At 37.3% G+C, this 18,143-nt stretch overlaps 1 protein-coding gene across 1 annotated transcript in view; it reads right to left on the bottom strand.

Moving 5' to 3' along the window:
- The window catches only part of LOC145770262 (uncharacterized), a 59,833-nt gene extending 44,398 nt beyond the window's left edge, over positions 1-15,435 (bottom strand). Inside the window, exons 1-3 of the mRNA XM_082581860.1 lie at positions 15,187-15,435; positions 14,914-14,965; positions 11,882-12,031 (exon numbers count right to left, since the gene is read on the bottom strand). Coding sequence (XP_082437986.1) covers positions 11,882-12,031; positions 14,914-14,965; positions 15,187-15,435 — 451 coding nt within the window. The remainder of the gene's footprint in view (positions 1-11,881; positions 12,032-14,913; positions 14,966-15,186) is intronic.
- Positions 15,436-18,143: the final 2,708 nt, after the last annotated feature.

Here is an 18,143-nt window from a genome sequence, read left to right as displayed (position 1 = left end):
ATACCTGTTTGGAAAGACAGTTGAAAACTTGCATGTAAGCTGTTTTTTTTAACAAAGCCTTTGCAGTAGGCTAGATGTAAGCAAGTATATTGGTAGTTGAATTAACAAGCAACCATGAGCATGCTGTGAATATCCAGGCCTGATTCTAATAGCGCAATACAAGTTATCATAACAAGATCTATTAAACTACTATCGGTGCCAATTGTCATTTTACGATAAACACAGATTATTTACGATAAACAAAAGCCCTTTTATTGTCAGACGTAATAAAAGCCTTCGTATCCCCTTCTTTAGATATCCCTGGTTTTAACGTTTGCCTTTCGTTGTTTTTACGCTTTTCTAAATCTCTGTAATTTTTGGCACGCGTTCTTTTTGCTGCTATGGTTAACAATAAGAACAAGTATGATTTAACCTCCCTTGTACTTCCTGGATCTACAGGAAAACTTCAGTTTTCTCACTTATTGAACTGTGCGCTTATTATGCTATGTACTAACTGAAATGCATGATCTGTGGAAAGCATGATATTAGAACAACCCTTCTTGTAACCTGTTACAAGCTTGTGAACAGATTCATAACCAATGCCAAAATTCTGTCACGAAAATCGTGACTCCCATCACAACAGTTTCTTTCAGCTCAAAATGATGCATTTCCATCCTTGGAGAAAGCGGCTGTGTTTTGAAAAGGCATGTTAGTTGGTGTGGTATAATTCTTTTATTCACACCACAACGGTTTTCTCAAAATATCGTGTTTTCCGCATAAACTTTATATAGCTACCCTACATTGCGTGATTGTGTTATCAAGAATACGTGACAAATATGAAAAATGTTAGCAAGCACTTGACCAAACTTTTGTGTTGCAGGCATGAGAATACGGCAAAACAATGTTTTGTAACGTCCAGAATCATCTTCCAAGTGCTGTGTTGTATTTCTTGAAGCTATAAAATATCCTTATTATAAAATTAGGGATTTTCCAAAAATTTGTTCTCATTGAACTTTCACCAAAATATAACCTTTTTTTAAGAAACTTAATACCTTAAATTTACCGCAATGCCTAACAAACTATGTCTAAAAATGGCCATTCTCTGGTTTGGTGTTGGATAAGCTAATTACTGTTTTACTTTTTGGTAAAGTTTTGGCCAATGGGCACATTTCAGTTATGTTATAGCATTTTGGAGACAAAATATTTGCAATCGGTTATTTTTTTACTTTATGCCTCATTTGGATGTGTTTTTAAAAGGGCCATTAAAAATAAAATTTGGGCCAAATACCAATAATAGACCCAAGTCTGTAAAAAAAATTGTCTAAGTGAAAAAAAATATTTCAAAAATATACATTGCATTTTTTCCAAAGTCATTGGAGAGATTCGGATCCCGAGTCCAAACGTTCGCCCTAGACCCCTGTCAAAACTGCGGAAGGCAAGTAGGTAGGTTAGGTTATGTTTGCGTAAGAGTGACAAGCAATGCTTTCCCACTCCTTGAACTCCACATCTTTTAATTCTGCAATTATGCGCTTATCACGTTGCGTGTTATTTCGGCCACAGCAATGTTATATCAAAAAGGTTTTTATATTTAAAAAAGTATTAAAATATGACATACTGCAATGCAAAGTCAAAAGCTTGAAACATTCAAATAAAATTCTTTACATTTTTAAGAATTAATGTATTTTTCACAAATGTAGATACAAATGACAGCCGCACCTCAAGCTAAAACGAATCGTTTGTAGCTACAGTTGGAAAGTAAACAACGATCATGCTGCTGAAAGTGAAACTTAATCTATAGCGCAGTGTATTTTTGTTTCAGCTAGGTTATAACATTTTAGGTATTATTATCTCAACTACCACTCAACGTTTGCTTTCTCTTCCGTCTACTACTTATAGTGCAATTATTATTACTGTTATTACTGGTATTAGTTTATTGAGTTGATCTTATAGAAAAGAGAGGTCAACAGTTGATCACTTAACTTGGCAGAACGAGTTTCTTTCTTTTTCTTGCCAGTTACTCTCGAACTAAGCTTTGTTTGATAGATAATGTATTTATAATTAATTTACAGTATTTATGAAAAAAGAAAAAATATATTTGGTTATAATCATAAAAACATGTCATTGGCAAGTGTTTTCGAATATAAATATATCGTTTAAGGAAATGTAACACTGATTTACTATTGGCTAGTCACATTGTGACATTCATATGGTCAGTTGCATATACAGGGAGGAAGATTGGGCCATGCTCAACCTTTGAAAAAGCGTCGTTTTTTAGCGTCGTTTTGATTGTGTAGTGCAAACATGGGACTGTTTGAGAGTGGGCTGGGGTAGCAAGAACTTTTTAACCCTCCTTTTGCACTTCTCAGCTCATTTCAGTTTATTTAATGTTTTGTGGCTATTTGAAATGAAACAAATTATGTAAACACTGCTACAGAAGCTCACTATTCAATAACTCACATCACGTAAGGCCGTATTCACTGCTTCCAAAACTCCCGGTTGGGGGCCTACTTCTGTTTAGGCGTCCACCCATATTCGTATTTAGTTAGTACCGCTTTACAGCGTTTTTTAGCTATTTCAAATAAAAAATGTGACTATACTGCTACAAAACTCGCCATTTCATAACTTAAGCTGTATCTATCCGGTTTCGTATTGATGATCGTTATTTGGAATATTTATTTTTAATCAGCAAAACCATTAAGTTTATGCTATTTTGTTGAAGTTTATCGAAGAAATAATAGGCTTCTATCTTATCGCTTTCTTGCAAAATGTCTTTTAATGGTTGATAGCACAAGACTTGTTCAACATTAAATGCTCGTAAAACTTCAAAAACGTCCGTCATTGGCAGCCAGCAGCATTGACAAGGATTATTTAAGGTATCCAGTATTTTTGGATGATTTTCTTAATTCAAAAACTTTTCAGGTGGAAAAGGAGCTCGCATTCAGAAGGAAGCTTCACAACGCCGACTTTTGAACAGCCAAATTACCCGGCGTGAAACAATCCCATCTAAATCCATTTTCAAAACGCTTTCTACTCACCCATTCCGGTTAGCCGCTAACATACGTCATAGAAGCTAGAATCATGCTGTGAGGGAAAGATTGTTTTATTTTGAAACTTCCTAATGTAGTTAACTCACAATAAATAAGCATGGTCACATTGTTAGGGTATCGTTATGACCTGGCTTCCTTTGCGTAATTACAACTATGACAAATATTGGCTTGTTCATCTAACCAGCGTTGCAGTGTATTTTTTACATTATCCAAAAATAACATTTGGAATATCTGATATCGGCAATTTGTGTTTACTTAAAAATTTTGTTGTATATCTAGGCTATGCCGGTGGGTGAATAATTCTTTTTTTATCCAGTCTTCTAAATTGGATTTACACCACAAATTGACACATTCTTTAGCGAAGAGTTGTATACTGAAAGGTCCGAACTACTGCACTGGGTGGCAAGCTGAGAGGACACGAGAAGATGGTTCGCTGTTGTGGCTTGGTGCCACAAGTACATGTAACTGGGCCAGTGTTATTGCCTCACTTTATTATTGCAATTTTAGTACGGCCAACCCCGGTCCGGAGTCAATTCAAGGTTTTCCACTTCGCCCAAAGGGACGTTTGGAAAGCTACAATGTTACGTAATATGTTAAGTGGACAATGCACAAAGTGAAGTCATATATTTCAAGTGGACAGGAAGGCAACACAGTCGATCTTCATGTCCACAGTCAAGCATGTCAATAATCGTGGTGTTGCCATATTTTAAACTTTAGATTTTGTCGCTTTTACGTGTTTATAGACCTCTGCTATGTTTAACATGTATTATTTTCGTTGTGATAGTCAGAATAAAAACAAACTAAACTGTTGCTAAAACACAGTCGTGTGCTCTTGAGGGGTGTCAAACCCACGTTATTTGTAACGGTGTTAAGAGCGCTGCCATTGCTCGTGTACGCATCTGACAAGAGATTGTTGGTGCTGTGGTAACCCTTGCACGTCACTGCTACTGGTGTGGGCTGCCTGTGGGGTTAAAAAGTTAAGCTTGATCTCAATGATTTTGTGGGCAGTAGTAGTACAAAATGAACATAAAAATTTTCATGTATTGCTGGCAGACTAAATTTATTTATTTTTGGCGACCCCATAACAATTTTAGCCTTGCTAAACTGAAGTAGGCTACTGCGTTGACCGAAGTGTTGTGAACTTTAGTGCACTGATTATAAAGTTGTGCTGTAGGGCATTCAATATCCGGAGTAGCGACCTGTAGCATGATATAATTTGGTATTTGGACTTTCGTCGCATGTTTACAGTACTTTGAATATTGAATTTATAAATTCTTGAGTTGCTGTTACAATGGTAGGCTAATGCTTAAACACAGCAATCTCACGTGGTAGCCTATTGCAATGCAGACTTGGACAACTAGATAATTCTAGTTGTCTAATTCGATAAATCAAAGCGAAATGTGGGTAATTTTAATTCTAATCTAATTCGGTAAAAACTTGTTTGCTCTAATTGTAGTTCTTCTCCAATCTTCAGTTTTGCTAAAAATTTTAGTTTGTTCAACAGTATTTTTTGGCAAATGAAAGGATACTGCGCTCTTATCAACGTTATACAAAGAAAATGCAATAAAACGATCAAGATTAAAGTGTCATTCCATCCCTTGAGCAGCAAAGTCATGAAAAATTCGATTAATTCATCAATTCACTGACGTTACAATATATATTATGACGTTAGTGGTTTTGGCGCTGTGATGGTGGAATGACACTTTGATCCGGACTTGCCACATTAGCGTTTTTATCCAACTAAAAAAAGATATGTGACAACTGCGTCCAACTAATTCTAATCTAGTTTAAATTCTACTCCAATTTGTGAAAACTTGGGTGGCTCTAATTCTAATCCTAGTCTAATTTTTAAAAGCTTAAATTACTCTAATTATAATTCTAATCTAATTTCGTAAGACTACAAAATTCTAGTAGTCCAAGTCTGCTGCAATGAACGATGGCAAACGTCACCAAAAAACTTATGCAAATGTTAGAATAATGAACCAAAGACTTGTCAAAGAATTAAAGTGATATACATTTTATGAAATGCCTTGATTATTTTGAAGGAAGCGCTTTGCATAATTTAGATTGTTTACCTATCAGAGGCGCTTATAAATATTGCTTACGTTCGATAACGTTAGATCAACGCAACAACTTCAGAAAATTGCTTGTGTATAAAGAAGTGGCAACAAATAAGTCATCACAAAAGTAACAGATCTGCAGATTGATTTAAATGATTGTCCATTTTTAGCTCGCAAAATCAGCACTTTTTACGTTCGTTTAACGTTGAAAGACGTCGTTGGAAGGATTTTAGTAGGTGGGTTCATATCAAATCATGTGAACTGAGCGCAGTATTGCAAAAATAGTACAGAGGGTATGTTCAATGTATTTGAAACCACAAGTTTGAAAAGTGCTATTAAATATTAATTCAATTTATTGCAGCTGACTTGCAGCATGGATTTACAGAATGAGTCAAGCAAAAAAATACATTTTTTTATCAAATTGAAAAGGGTTTTATGATTCCCAAGTACACACTAATTGGTTGCGTGTGCGTGCCGCATCTCATGCTTATGCGCAGTGGTTTAAGACGTGGATTAAACAGGCGGAAAGAGGCAATCTCCGTGTTCAGTTTCAGGCATGTCATTAAATATTTGGTCAAAAACACAGCAGTGTGCTCTTCAACGGTGTCGAACCGACGACCTATAGAACGTTGTACTATAACTCTAATCTGTAAAATTTCCTTTCTATCTGCGTCATTGTTTGATCATAAAGTTGCTTGCGTCACTCAACTTTGATCAGAATATAACAAAGCTGCCGAATAGCGTAGCCTACTAATCCTCACATATCTACTGTGCCTTTTGGCCAACTTTTGACCTCATACAATAGTTCTCAACATTTTAATAGCCCCAGACCATTTTACAAAGAATCTTCAAACTGAGAGCTCCTGATCTTTTGTGACCTAAAAAACATAACTTGTAAAATGAATCCTAGATGAATTTCAGTATTTAAACCTTGATGGTTTTTCTTACAATCAATGGATCCATGAAACACAGTTCAGTTCTGTTTTTTTTTTTTTTTATTTCTGACCATCAAGATAGAAGCGACAAAATAACGCGGACGTTATAACGTGCATGATACCAAAGCAGGACAATCAGTTTAAAATGCATCTTTAATTTGTTTACAAACTCTAAAGAGACCGTTGACCCTAGTCTCAGAACTAATGGTTTTAGCTCAGTGGTAACGCGCTCAACTCAAGATCACGCGGCGCAAGTTTGACTCTCGGGGTATGCGCTTGAGCAACGCATTTCAAGGACTGCTCTCCATTCAGCGGCACCTAGTGAATGGAATAATTCCCGGCAACAACAATTCAACGATCGAAAACTTCACTCTGCCAATCTCGGCAACCAGTCCTGCGTCAAGAGCCTCTACAAGTACTGTATGCAAAACTACTATGAATAACCAATCAAGGCTTTGTCAGTCCGAGAATAAAGATTCAAACCAACCAACTATGTATACTAGTCCTACCCTAACTGAAGTTAATCCAATAATGTCCCATACAGTCACTTTATCTGGTAAAGATCTGGTGGAGATCCGTTCCCGATCTGGTAAAGATCGGGATCAGATGAAGTGTCTATCAGGGTACATTTCTGAGCCTTACAGCTTTACTCGATCAACATAGCCTACTTTTGCAGTGCTTTACATGAATATTTTTCAATCAAGCTGCTTTGAATTTAGTTTCAAGCGTTCACCAATCGAACTGATTAGATTATTTAACTTTCTACCCTGAAATTGCGTGAACACTGAAGCCGAATATGTTTCGTTCACTGGAGCCTAAATATAAACAGAAAACCGAAAGAACAACTGTTTACAACAAAAATACGATGCATTGAAAGAAATCGTGACATGAATCTAGGTTTTTCTAATGCTAAGCAGTATTCTATGCCATAAATTTTCCCAGTCTAAAGTTGGGTTAAATCTAAATCCAAGTTGTATGCAAGGGCTTTGGCTAACTTGTTCAAACTTTTGCTTATTCAAACTTTCGCTCCACATAAACAGTTTTTAATCAATTTTGTCCACACGTCGATTGCAAGTTTGTAGGCAATGCAAACAAAATGCATTCGCTTAGCAATTTCCTGAGTTACAAAGCAAGACAACACAACCTACGATGAACTGTTGCGACCATTCTTCTTTAATTTTCACTAATGAACGACCTCAGGAAGTCAACAATGAAGTTACCAATGTTCATGGTTCTCATTAATTTTCTTTGCATGATCACATGTAAAGAACCAAAACCATGACTCTGAATCACGATGGCTTGAACGATTCAGAAATAAAACTGCCGTTTTTTGCAGGTGCTAAAAATTGAACAGTCACCATGTAATTTTAGTTTTCGTAACTACTGTGTCCGCAACAAAAAGATAGTACCAGCTACAATAAGTAATATATCAGCACGTCTATTAACGAGAAAAAGGTGTCAAAATCTAGTCAGGAATACAAACGTGCCTAAACAGTTGTTTGTAGTGCGGTGTATGTTGGTAGCTAGTACAGCCATAAAACCCATTGAATAACAATGCATTGTATTTTAGCATTGAGAATGAAAATAAGAAATTAAGAGGATGTGAGGATTTGTAAAGTCTTAAAGGCCCCGACCAAACGAAAATGAAAGACGTCATACTCGTGTTTTACATTTGCTTGGGTGGTGCAACTATACATGTGTCTTGAGCAAGGATCGAACTTCAAATTGGATGGAAATGGTAAACGTTCTTGACTTGAGAGGGTATCGAACCTCTGTCGAGATTGTAGCGTACTACAGCGTCCAATGTGCCGTTTTCAAGCACTCTGCCACGCCTCAAGACAATGAGGCTGCTGTTAACTGCACTCTTATTCCGTTCAATGCGAATCTGGATTCCCACTCAAGTCGGAGAAGCCCACAATTCCTATCAAGTTGGAAGTTCGATACTCTCTCCAGACACATGGGTCTTTTATTTTTGTTCGAAAGGAGTCTTTAAGAATGAAGATGTTTTTTTTTTTGCAACGTTTATTGAATAATGATTTCAAGGTTTTTCTTTGATTTAAATTGAACAATTAAAAAGTAATTAAGCACATCAGTAGCCTACAATATGTTCTTGTGTTAAGTGGTTGTTATTTTTTGAAATGTCGTCCATTATTAACCTTTGTTGGCTTGGAAAAAAGCCAAACTAATAACACTAGTTATCTTTCTTTTGATGAAACGCGGTGCCTTGAATAGTATAAAAACATTTTTGCAGCATAGCATACTACTCATTGCAGAGTGAAGACTGATCACTATGCGCAGGCAGGTGGTCAAGCCATGAGCTAGCATAGGTGAAAGATATGCAATAGGAAGGGCCGTCAATGCACTTTTTTGTCAAATCACTTAGCAACTCGGCTCAGACAGGCCGCTCAGGTCACAAACAAATAATCTAAAAATCTTTTTTAGATCGGGCCGCGGGAAAACGTTGCACAAAAAATCAATATCTCCCAAATAAAATAAAAAACGTTCCCCCCCCAAAAAAAAATTCAATTAAAAAAATTAGAAAATACACAAAACGACGCTAAACAGTCAAAAACAATCAAATAAGGGTATTATCCTTTCTGCCGTCAAGTAATGGCCTTCGACTATTTTGTCGAGCAAACTGGAAGCGAAGTGATTCGTCTCTAAACGGAGCCGTTTTCGTGCACGAACGAGCTTGTTTTTGTCGACTATACCAGGGATGTGCAACGTGCGGTCCGCGGGCCAAATGCGGCCCGCGAAGAAAAATTATGTGGCCCGCGAAGATGTGCCAATTTTGAATTTTGTGCGGCCCGCAAAACGTGTTTATAATTCAGTTTAGTCTGGTACGTGTGAACAATTCATTGTGGAGTGGATTATTGTAGATTTCGCACCTTCTGTTAACCATTTTAGAAGTCTCCCACCAGCCACCGCTAATCCATTGTATTTAATTATTTGGAACGTAAAAATGTATGGTCACATAAAAGGCACTATGAACAAAGTACGACTTTGGAAAGCTCACGTACAGACAGGAAATCTTTTCCACTTTCCATTTTTAAGAGACTATGGAATGCATCCTGAGAAGAAAACTGAATTTGCTGACCAACTTGAAAAATTGTTGTATGAATTTTTGGCTCGTTTCAAGGACTTCAAATCTCATGAACATTTGTTTGGTATATTCGCTTCGCCATTCAACATAGACATTAACAAAGCACCAGAAGAAATAACTTGAACTGATTGATCTTCAAGAGAAAACGGATTTGAAAGCAAACTATTTAGAAATGAATCTTGGCGATTTTTACCGAAAACATTTCAACTAAGATGACTTTCCACATTTGAAAAATCCATGGCTTCAAAAATGGCACTTTTTGGCACAACGTATTTGTGCGAACATTTTTTTCTAAAACCAGCGTCATGAAATCTCCCTATTGATCGGTTCTGACAGACGAACACTTGGAAAATAGACTTCGAATTGCGATCACTTCCATTAAAGTAAATTTGGAAAAAGCCGTCGGAAAAAGAAGCCAGCTGCAAACGTCTCACTGAGCTCGTTTAAAGACGGTGTGACAATAAATTTGAATAGCAGTTTTCTTCAGAAATTTATGCGTCCTAACTTATTATTTCTGGAAGGAGATAACCCCTAATATAAGAATAATATGAATCACAAAAACTACTGTTTTGTGCCTGCAACTACTAGAAATCATATGTTAAATAAATGTGCGGCCCGCGGTTTCACCCAGTTATTCATATCTGGCCCTCCTGTAACAAAGGTTGCACACCCCTGGACTATACCATCGTCGGATTGAAATCGTTTTTTGTGTCCAGTAATATTGCGGTTGCGAGAGCAGCTGCTGCTCGACTCGGAATTCCATAACTTTCCGCCTCTCGCCAGGGCCGGATTTAGCCTAAGCGCTGCCCTAGGCAGATACGAAAAAAGCCGCCCCTTAAAAAAAATGTTTGATGGTGCCCTACGATTTATATTTTCAATTCCTTACAAAAAAGTTATTTGCACTGTTTATTTGAATACATCAATGAATGTCATTGTAAAATGAACTAATTGTTTAAAATCGCTTTCGGCGGGCTTTTTCTCTTGCAAACAAATCAATAATTTCTTCAAAGTCTGTAGAAACAAGTAACGATGAGTTAATCTTCAAACATGTGAAATCATTCAAGATACCATTCGTTGTTTAAATACTTTAAGCATCAAGGCAAGTACAAAAAATAGCCTGCAACTTTTCCATCAACCTAACACTGACTAAAAACATTTTTACTAGGCTCTTTTAAATTTACTAACAGTGAAACTAGGGACAGTAGAATATCGGGACGACTCACTTTACTGATTTTTCTTGCGAAATGGACAGCTGGAGGGTTACTAAGAAGTTCAAAAATTAGCAGAACTGCACAACGCTTTCTTCGCTTTTAGGTAATTTCATTTTCATCAAATGAATTTCTATATTTGGTTAAAATTTTGGGTGCTAGAAAATCTGCAAAGCCTTACTGCAGCAGTGTGAGGCTGCTTACCGTTACCGGTGTTGCGTGAAGTCTACCGCTGCATTATAATGACTTGAATACTATTAAATAAACATATGATAACACATATTTCCTACATTTATTTTGGCGATACACACTTTGTACGCACGTGGGCAGGTCATATAAACTGCACCTGAGTATGCGACATATGGCAGTAGACCTCAAGCTGTAGTTGGATCAAATTTTGTCATAACATTGTGACCCTCCAGTTGTCCACCTTACTTTTGAGTGAGCAATCCCCTACTTCTACCATCCCTAAGTGAAACAAACCGAACAAAGATTAATAAAAATTGCACAGACAAACCCTAGTTCTCCATAGCCTACTAAGCGAGACAGATAAATAAAAGAAGCGCTAAGCAGCACATATTGTTGAAAACCAATTAAGCGTGAAGTACTCTAGGGGCGATGACTTGCCATACATGACTTGCCGCACTGTTTATAAATGTGTGTGATGTGATAACATATTTATTAATTCCAAAACAATGAAAACTATTAATACTACAAAAAGTGCTCAATGCCAAGCAAAAAGGCAAAGCAGAGCGAATTAAATCAAATGTAGTTATTACTATCTGAAGCCTTCAGATAGTAATAACTAAGGCTTCAGATAGTAATAACTACATTTGATTTATTTATTAATTCCTATATATCTGTTGTGAATTATTATACTCACGAAATATTATACTCACTATTATACTCAGAGATGTAGGCTACGGATACGCCGCAAAATTCTACGCCGTAGACTTGCGGCGTAGACTTTTTGTTTACGCTAACGCTTTCGGCCACATTTTTTTGGATATTTGTCGCTTGAGGCTACGCCGTAAAATGTTCGCGTTTTTTTAGCGCATAGCGTCAACGCATACTTTTTACTGTATTTTTTTCGCTACAACACGCCAATACCTTCCAGCGCTGCAGTTGAAAGAATGTTTTCAATGGGAAAAGACATGTTGAAACCAAAACGCAGCAAAATGTCAGATGAACACTTTCAGATGCTTGTGTTTCTTTGTGGAAATTCAAAATAAAACTTGTTTGTTTCGAGTAGTTTATACCGTGTGAATGTTTGGCACCTAGCAAACAAAATGAGTATACGCTAGTGTATGCGCTGACGCTGACGCCGCCAACTTTTTTTTACAAGTTACGTTGACGCATACGGCGTATGGATTTTTCGAACGTTTGCGTTTACGTTGACGGCGTCAATATTTTTTGTAAGTGCGTACATCACTGAGTATTATCAATGTAATATATTCGTATATGTTGCCGCCCCAGGTAATTTGCCGCCCTAGGCAACTGCCTACTCTGCCTACTGCTAAATCCGGCCCTGCCTCTCGTGCAACCGTACGGAGATCGAAAGTACATCGCTCCTTCCCTTCTTCGAGTTCTTCTCTGCCGATCGAGCACTGAAGGGAAGCGCCTTCTGGTAAATTCTTCTGTAGTGTCGATATTCTTCGCATTCCTTCCGCTCGTTTTCTCGCTTCTTTCTCGAAATCAGCTTCAGAATTAAAGAGTGGGTGAAAAAAATATTTCGTATTTTTGAAAAAAAAAATCGTAGTTAGAGAAATCACTATACCCGGAAGGGGGCCGAGTACTTTGCGATCTGACGGCTGAAGTGGCTGTTTTAACCTCTGATGGCAATTCCTTTAGATCTGATTATATTAAGATATTGATAATGTTGGAAGTCCCGGGAATTTTTTTAAATCCTCCGGGCCCCCTATATATTCCGGGCCCGGGTCCAAAAGTACCACCTAAACCCCCTGTCAACGCCCCTGATTACCTCTCTATCAAAGCTATACAAAACTTATTATGGTTTGGTCTGAGACTGCCGAAGTAATTACGCGACAAAAAAAACTGGGAGTTGCCAAATTAAACAGTCACAGTAAGATTACGCAAAGCAAAATATTATATTAATTACGCACTCAACCAGTTAAAATTTAAAAACAAAACGTATTCGTTATTAAACTTTTCATCGTTAATCTTCTTGATTTCACTGACGATTCAATGGGATGCGTATAATGTGTTTGCTTTAACGGGTTGAGCCTGGAAACGACAAATATAGTCGTTGCATTTAACGTGGATTCGATATACACACGCATCACACCAAGAACAAGACTGGAATGGAATTTTTGATAAAAGATCTGCGATCTTTCATAACTTGAAAATAGTCGGAGTTCAGTAGTGGTGCGATACTGATGATCCCAGCCTCTTGGGCAAAACACGTGTCTATCGCTGTCGATTCTTGCTACACTCGACTGCCGAGAAACATAACTTGAAAAGTTGGTTATTTCATGAAGTTATTTTACTTTTCAGAAACCGAAATCTCTCTTCCCATTTATCTTCTCAGCATAGTAGAAGAAATTGTCTAATTTCTCTGAGGAAATGCTGCTTGAGGGAAACACAAGATCATTGAAGCTTCAAACGAACAGACCATGATTGTTACCACATAAGACATATCAAATAACGCTGCTGACTATGGCCGTCTTATGGGTCATGTGTGGAAGCTTCCTGCAGGCTACTTTGTATGCTATGGGTTTAATTTTCTATTTTGGAGAGTATTTTGTGATTTAACAACTTCGTGGTTTCTTTTGTGATCTCTCAGGTTCAAAGGATTCTTTTTGGTCTCCTACACGTCACATCCGGCGTTGCACCAGCGTGAATTTAGGCTACAGGTTTAAAAAGGCAATTTTTTCCGAATCTTGGTGATGCTTTTTGTAATATTGCATTTTGAGATGATTTTGTCAACAACATTATTACTACCATAGCCTAAGGCATTGCGACTGTGCCATATATATTAACCTGAAAATCCATTAAAAACAAACCAAAGTTTTGAAATTTGACATTAAACCGCCATCATGGCAACCCTGTATAATAGGGTGGATCTTTTTTCAACTTTTTTTCTTAATCGCGTATTAAGAGAGCGGAAAAGTTGTGCACTGACATTGTAAGCACAACACAAAAAAAAATTTCAAAAATTTTAATATCTTCGGTTGCCCCAAAGAAGTTGAAATATTGGAAAAAGTGGAAAATTTCCAAAAATTTTATATTTTGTTTTAGTTTTTAATCGCTTTTTAAGAGCGCGGAAAAGTTGTGCACTGACATTGTAAGCACAACACAAAAAAATTTAAAAAATTTTGATATCTTATTGGGTTGTCCCAAAGAAGTTGAAATGTTGGAAAAAGAGGAAAATTTTCAAAAATTTAATTTTTTGCTTTAATTTTTAATCGCGTATTAAGAGAGCGGAAACGTTGTGCACTGACATTGTAAGCACAACGCAAAAATAAATTTCCAAAAAAATTAATATCTTGGGGTGCCCCAACGAAGTTTGAGATTTAAAAAAGAATTGCAAATTTTTAAAAATTCCATTGTTACACATTTGTAACTGCACTGCCTCCGCGAATCATTGTAAATTACGCAGAAACTCAATATTTAGGCTACAAGTAGAATTATGGTACAAGTAGCCTACATGTAAGATACGCAAACCTTTTAAGAACATAAAATAAAATGTTGTTTTGTATTGAGACGGGGCATGTCTTTGCTGGACTGTAGCCGACTACTGATGAATCCAACGCGGTTAGCGGCACCACATAGCTTACTGCAACAGAGGACTCCATGACAACCTTGACACCTCGTTCGACTGCTTGCGTGTGGCAGGGGAAATTGAAAAAACGTTGGCTTGTGTTGATGTTTTTGAACGACCACAGTTCTCTGTTGTCATTTTCATAGTTATTGGAGGTTCGGTTTTGTCGTTATCGGTTTGCCAGCATATCATATCAACATAACTGACAGCAGTAAAACTGAATTTTGGCAGTTTGAAGCGCCGGATTTCAGTGCAAACGGAAGTTTCTTGTGCAAGCAGTATACGACGTATTCCCAGCTCACGCACATGTGGTTCTTTGTCAAACAGCATTGATAAAAGTCTGTTTCGCTGTAGCCAAAAATCCATTTCTTTGAATAACAGGGTCGACAATGGCCTTTAGTTTATCCGACAGGTAGCAAGGTTTGCTGATGGTTTGCCATAGATGAAAAGCACCGCTGATACAGAGTAGATTGCACTTTATTTCGAACCACATAGGAGCATATAGTACCTTCATGACAAAGGTAGCCAGCGTTTTTAAATTAATTATCAGAGAGTTCTGTGGTCCCTATATACAACCGCAAAATGCGATTCCCCGCAGTTAGCCAGCGTGAGTGATTAAGCTTACCTGGACTTTTTGTGGCGAGTGAACTGGAAATGTCTCCTGTACAGTGTGCTGAGGTATCTTTGGTCCGTGCTTATCGGTCACACTCATATGAGGAAAATTACTTGGTATTGATTCAAATCGTCGGATAGGCATTTTATCACATGTAAGTAAAGCCTTTCCAATCTGTCCGGAATACCCACGACTCCACGAGGACCAGTTGTACTGCCATCCAAAAACTCAAAATGATGCTGCAGGGGTAATTCGTTTGCGTGGAGTTGACATACCAACCATTGCAGCGGTTTTCAAAACTCTAATTTCAACAGTCGGATAACACCGCCTGCATGACCCGTATTTACCATAGTACCATCACACCCCACGGCTGCTTAAAGTTGGTGTTTGTTCCTCTATCATGATCTGCTGATATTATGGAGTCGGCATTGCTTATGGCTGTTCCCGCGGTTGGACTTACCTGGCCAAAATACTGAGAGCCAGGTTCGGCAATAATAATACACACATGCTCTTCAACAACAGATCTTCTATGAGACACCCCATGATCGTCTACTTCAATCTTTAGTGTCTTGTCTTTTCTGCCATCAAAATACAAACCGTGTAAAACGTCTGACCTGGACTCTTGCAATTCTTCTTGATTTCTACTTCTTGATCTCCGAACTTTGTTTCTATCAATAATACCAGTTTTATCAGTACTAACCATTACCATACCTACGTTGTGCAATGCAGCAGACGCTACAGCGGCCACTGCTCGATCAGAGATGGCATAGCGATCCCACATAAGTGCCATCGAACGCATCGCCACAGGTCTGGTGGTCTAGTATGGTGGGACGAAATTAGAGTCATGGTCGTCGTCATGAGATCGATTTGCGATTTGTGTAGCTGCGTGATAGAGAAAGGCTACAGCTTGAAACCTGCAGTAGCTGCGTGAGAGAGATACAGCTTGAAACCTGCAGTATATTGCAGTAAGTCAAGTGTGTGCTGTGTTGCCTACACATAACACACAAAAGGCCCACACTAAGGGGAAGGAAGCAAACGTTGGTGCATGTTCATGTTATTAAACAAGATACAGACAACCATGACATCAGCAATGCGAAGTAAATATTGATTTTTGGAAATTTTCTGAAGCGGTTAAAAACTAAAAACAAAAAATAAAACTTTTGGAAATTTTCCACTTTTTCCAATATTTCAACTTCTTTGGGGCAACCGAAAACATTAAAATTTTTGAAAAATTTTTTTGTGTTGTGCTTACAATGTCAGTGCACAACTTTTCCGCACTATTAATAAGCGATTAGGAAAAAAAAATGAAAAAAGATCCACCTTACTGTATAGGCCTTGTATTGGACGGCAACTCTTGGCTTTCAGTCCAGATGCTATTATAGCAACGTTTATGGTTAATCAAAGATCGGATAATTTTACTGTAGGCTACTGCTTCTTTTAGCGTAATGCTTAGTAGTGTCCACATTGCAAACAATAGCATTGTTTTATGTTATTTTTTCTTCAGCATGACTATTGACTAAGTTTCGTTTGTTCAAAATACTTAAATTGGTATAACAAGCTACTTCTTTAAAATGTGGAAGACAATTTCTTAGAAGTGCTCAGTATGCTTAGTCGGAATAAAGCTTCAAATGAAAAAAAAATATTTTTGATTTGACTTTCAGTGGAGTCTTCATTTGATTCAAACTCAAATTTTAAGGAAGCAAAATATCCACCAAGCAAGACGACTCTATATGTTTTGATGAAGAAATGCAGCTATAACAACCCTGCTGGTCTCAATCAACCTAGAAACTTTCGCATTTAAAGCAACGAGTAAACACAATGGTCTGGTTTTACATTGACTTTGTTAACGAAATTAGTTCACTCTCTTTCCCCTTCCAGACATCCACTTTATCTGGTCCAGATTGTTACCTGATCGGGTACGGATCTGACGAAATCTGGTAAAGATAAAGTGGTTGTCTGGACTGTCCGTTACAAAGGCTACTTGTATAGCATTACTCCACCTATGCTGGCTTGTGATTGGACGGCTTGCCAGCGCACAATGGTCGTTGCTCAGGTTGTAAAAATATTTCTGAAGTATTCCCGACATCGCATTTCATCAAAGCTTAAATGATGACTGGTGTTGTTCGCTGCTTTCCAAAGGTACAAAGGTTGCAATAGACGACTTCTCAAGAAATAATAACCACCCAAAATGTTCAACAAGCAATTATTGTATTAATGTTTTCAGTTAATATTCACACGTGTACATTCTCAATCTAAAGGAAATTGATAGCGCTACTATGCTCATCGATCAGTAAAGATTTGTAAAGATCAGTGAAGACTTCACGAGTCTATTTTAACTCTGGAATAGGCTACAATTGCACTGCAATTGTAACAGTTTTTGTGAAGTGCTAGCTCTAGACAACGCATGTTATACTTGCATTTGAATACATTTAAGTTCTGTTTGAGTTCCTGTTTTGTCAACTGCAGCGGATTTCCGGCACTGCGTTCTTGAACAAAGTTTATTTTTTTGCTCCTGAAGACGCCTTTTCTCCATCTCAACCATGAAAACTCCAACACCAAGCAAATAAAATCCAAAAACAACGATTGGGGACAGCAGAGCGTAAAATAGGAGAACATCCGACATTTGATCAAAATTAAGATAATTTGATTTCCGAAGGAGGAATGCGACGGCCATGCATGTCATTGAAGTGCTGACGTTAACAGCGATAAAAATTTGCATAACAACAAATTTCAACATGTGGTTGGAAGTCATAACGTCAGTTTGCAGTAAATATAACGTAAATGTAATGAAATCTGAAATAAAAAAAAAACATTCATTTGTTATGTCAAAGTTGGCTTATCGTATCAACCTGTCTAAGAATAACTTGAATGCTCAAGTCACAATAACGACAAAAGTGCGCATATAAGTTTAAGATTATTTTATTTGTTTGAAAAACTAAGTTTCCTGCAACTGAAATATCTACTTGGGTTATTTTGTGTGAGTTTCAACTGTTGTATGCTTTCTGGAAAGTAATTCTACACAATGACTACAACTATGCTGTAACTGTGGGAGATTAGTTCAACTGGTTCTTGGATGCAAGCTGACAGATGCAGCTCCGTCTGTTTTCTCGTCTAATCGCAAACAAAAAAAGCAAAGATAATAATAAAAAAAACGTTATATTATGTCAACAAAACTGCTGATACTTGAGATTTTTTTGTTTCTATTTCCCTTGAGCGAATGCAGTTAATCTCAATTGAAAAGGCAAAATATCGATAAAGATGATGAGGTGATTGAAAGCCATCTGGTTTCTTTTATTGTCCGAACAACATTTTTCAAACATTGTTAAACCTCATAATTACATTTTCAAAATCCTTTTTAAAATCCATTTTGAAAATCCAAAGAATTGCATGTTTTTGAACTTCGTATCTGAGTGCAAT

The sequence above is a fragment of the Aplidium turbinatum genome, chromosome 5, assembly GCF_918807975.1.
Source record: "Aplidium turbinatum chromosome 5, kaAplTurb1.1, whole genome shotgun sequence".
In the NCBI taxonomy this organism is placed as follows: Eukaryota; Metazoa; Chordata; class Ascidiacea; order Aplousobranchia; family Polyclinidae; genus Aplidium; species Aplidium turbinatum.
This window is presented reverse-complemented; position numbering and strand designations above follow the sequence as displayed.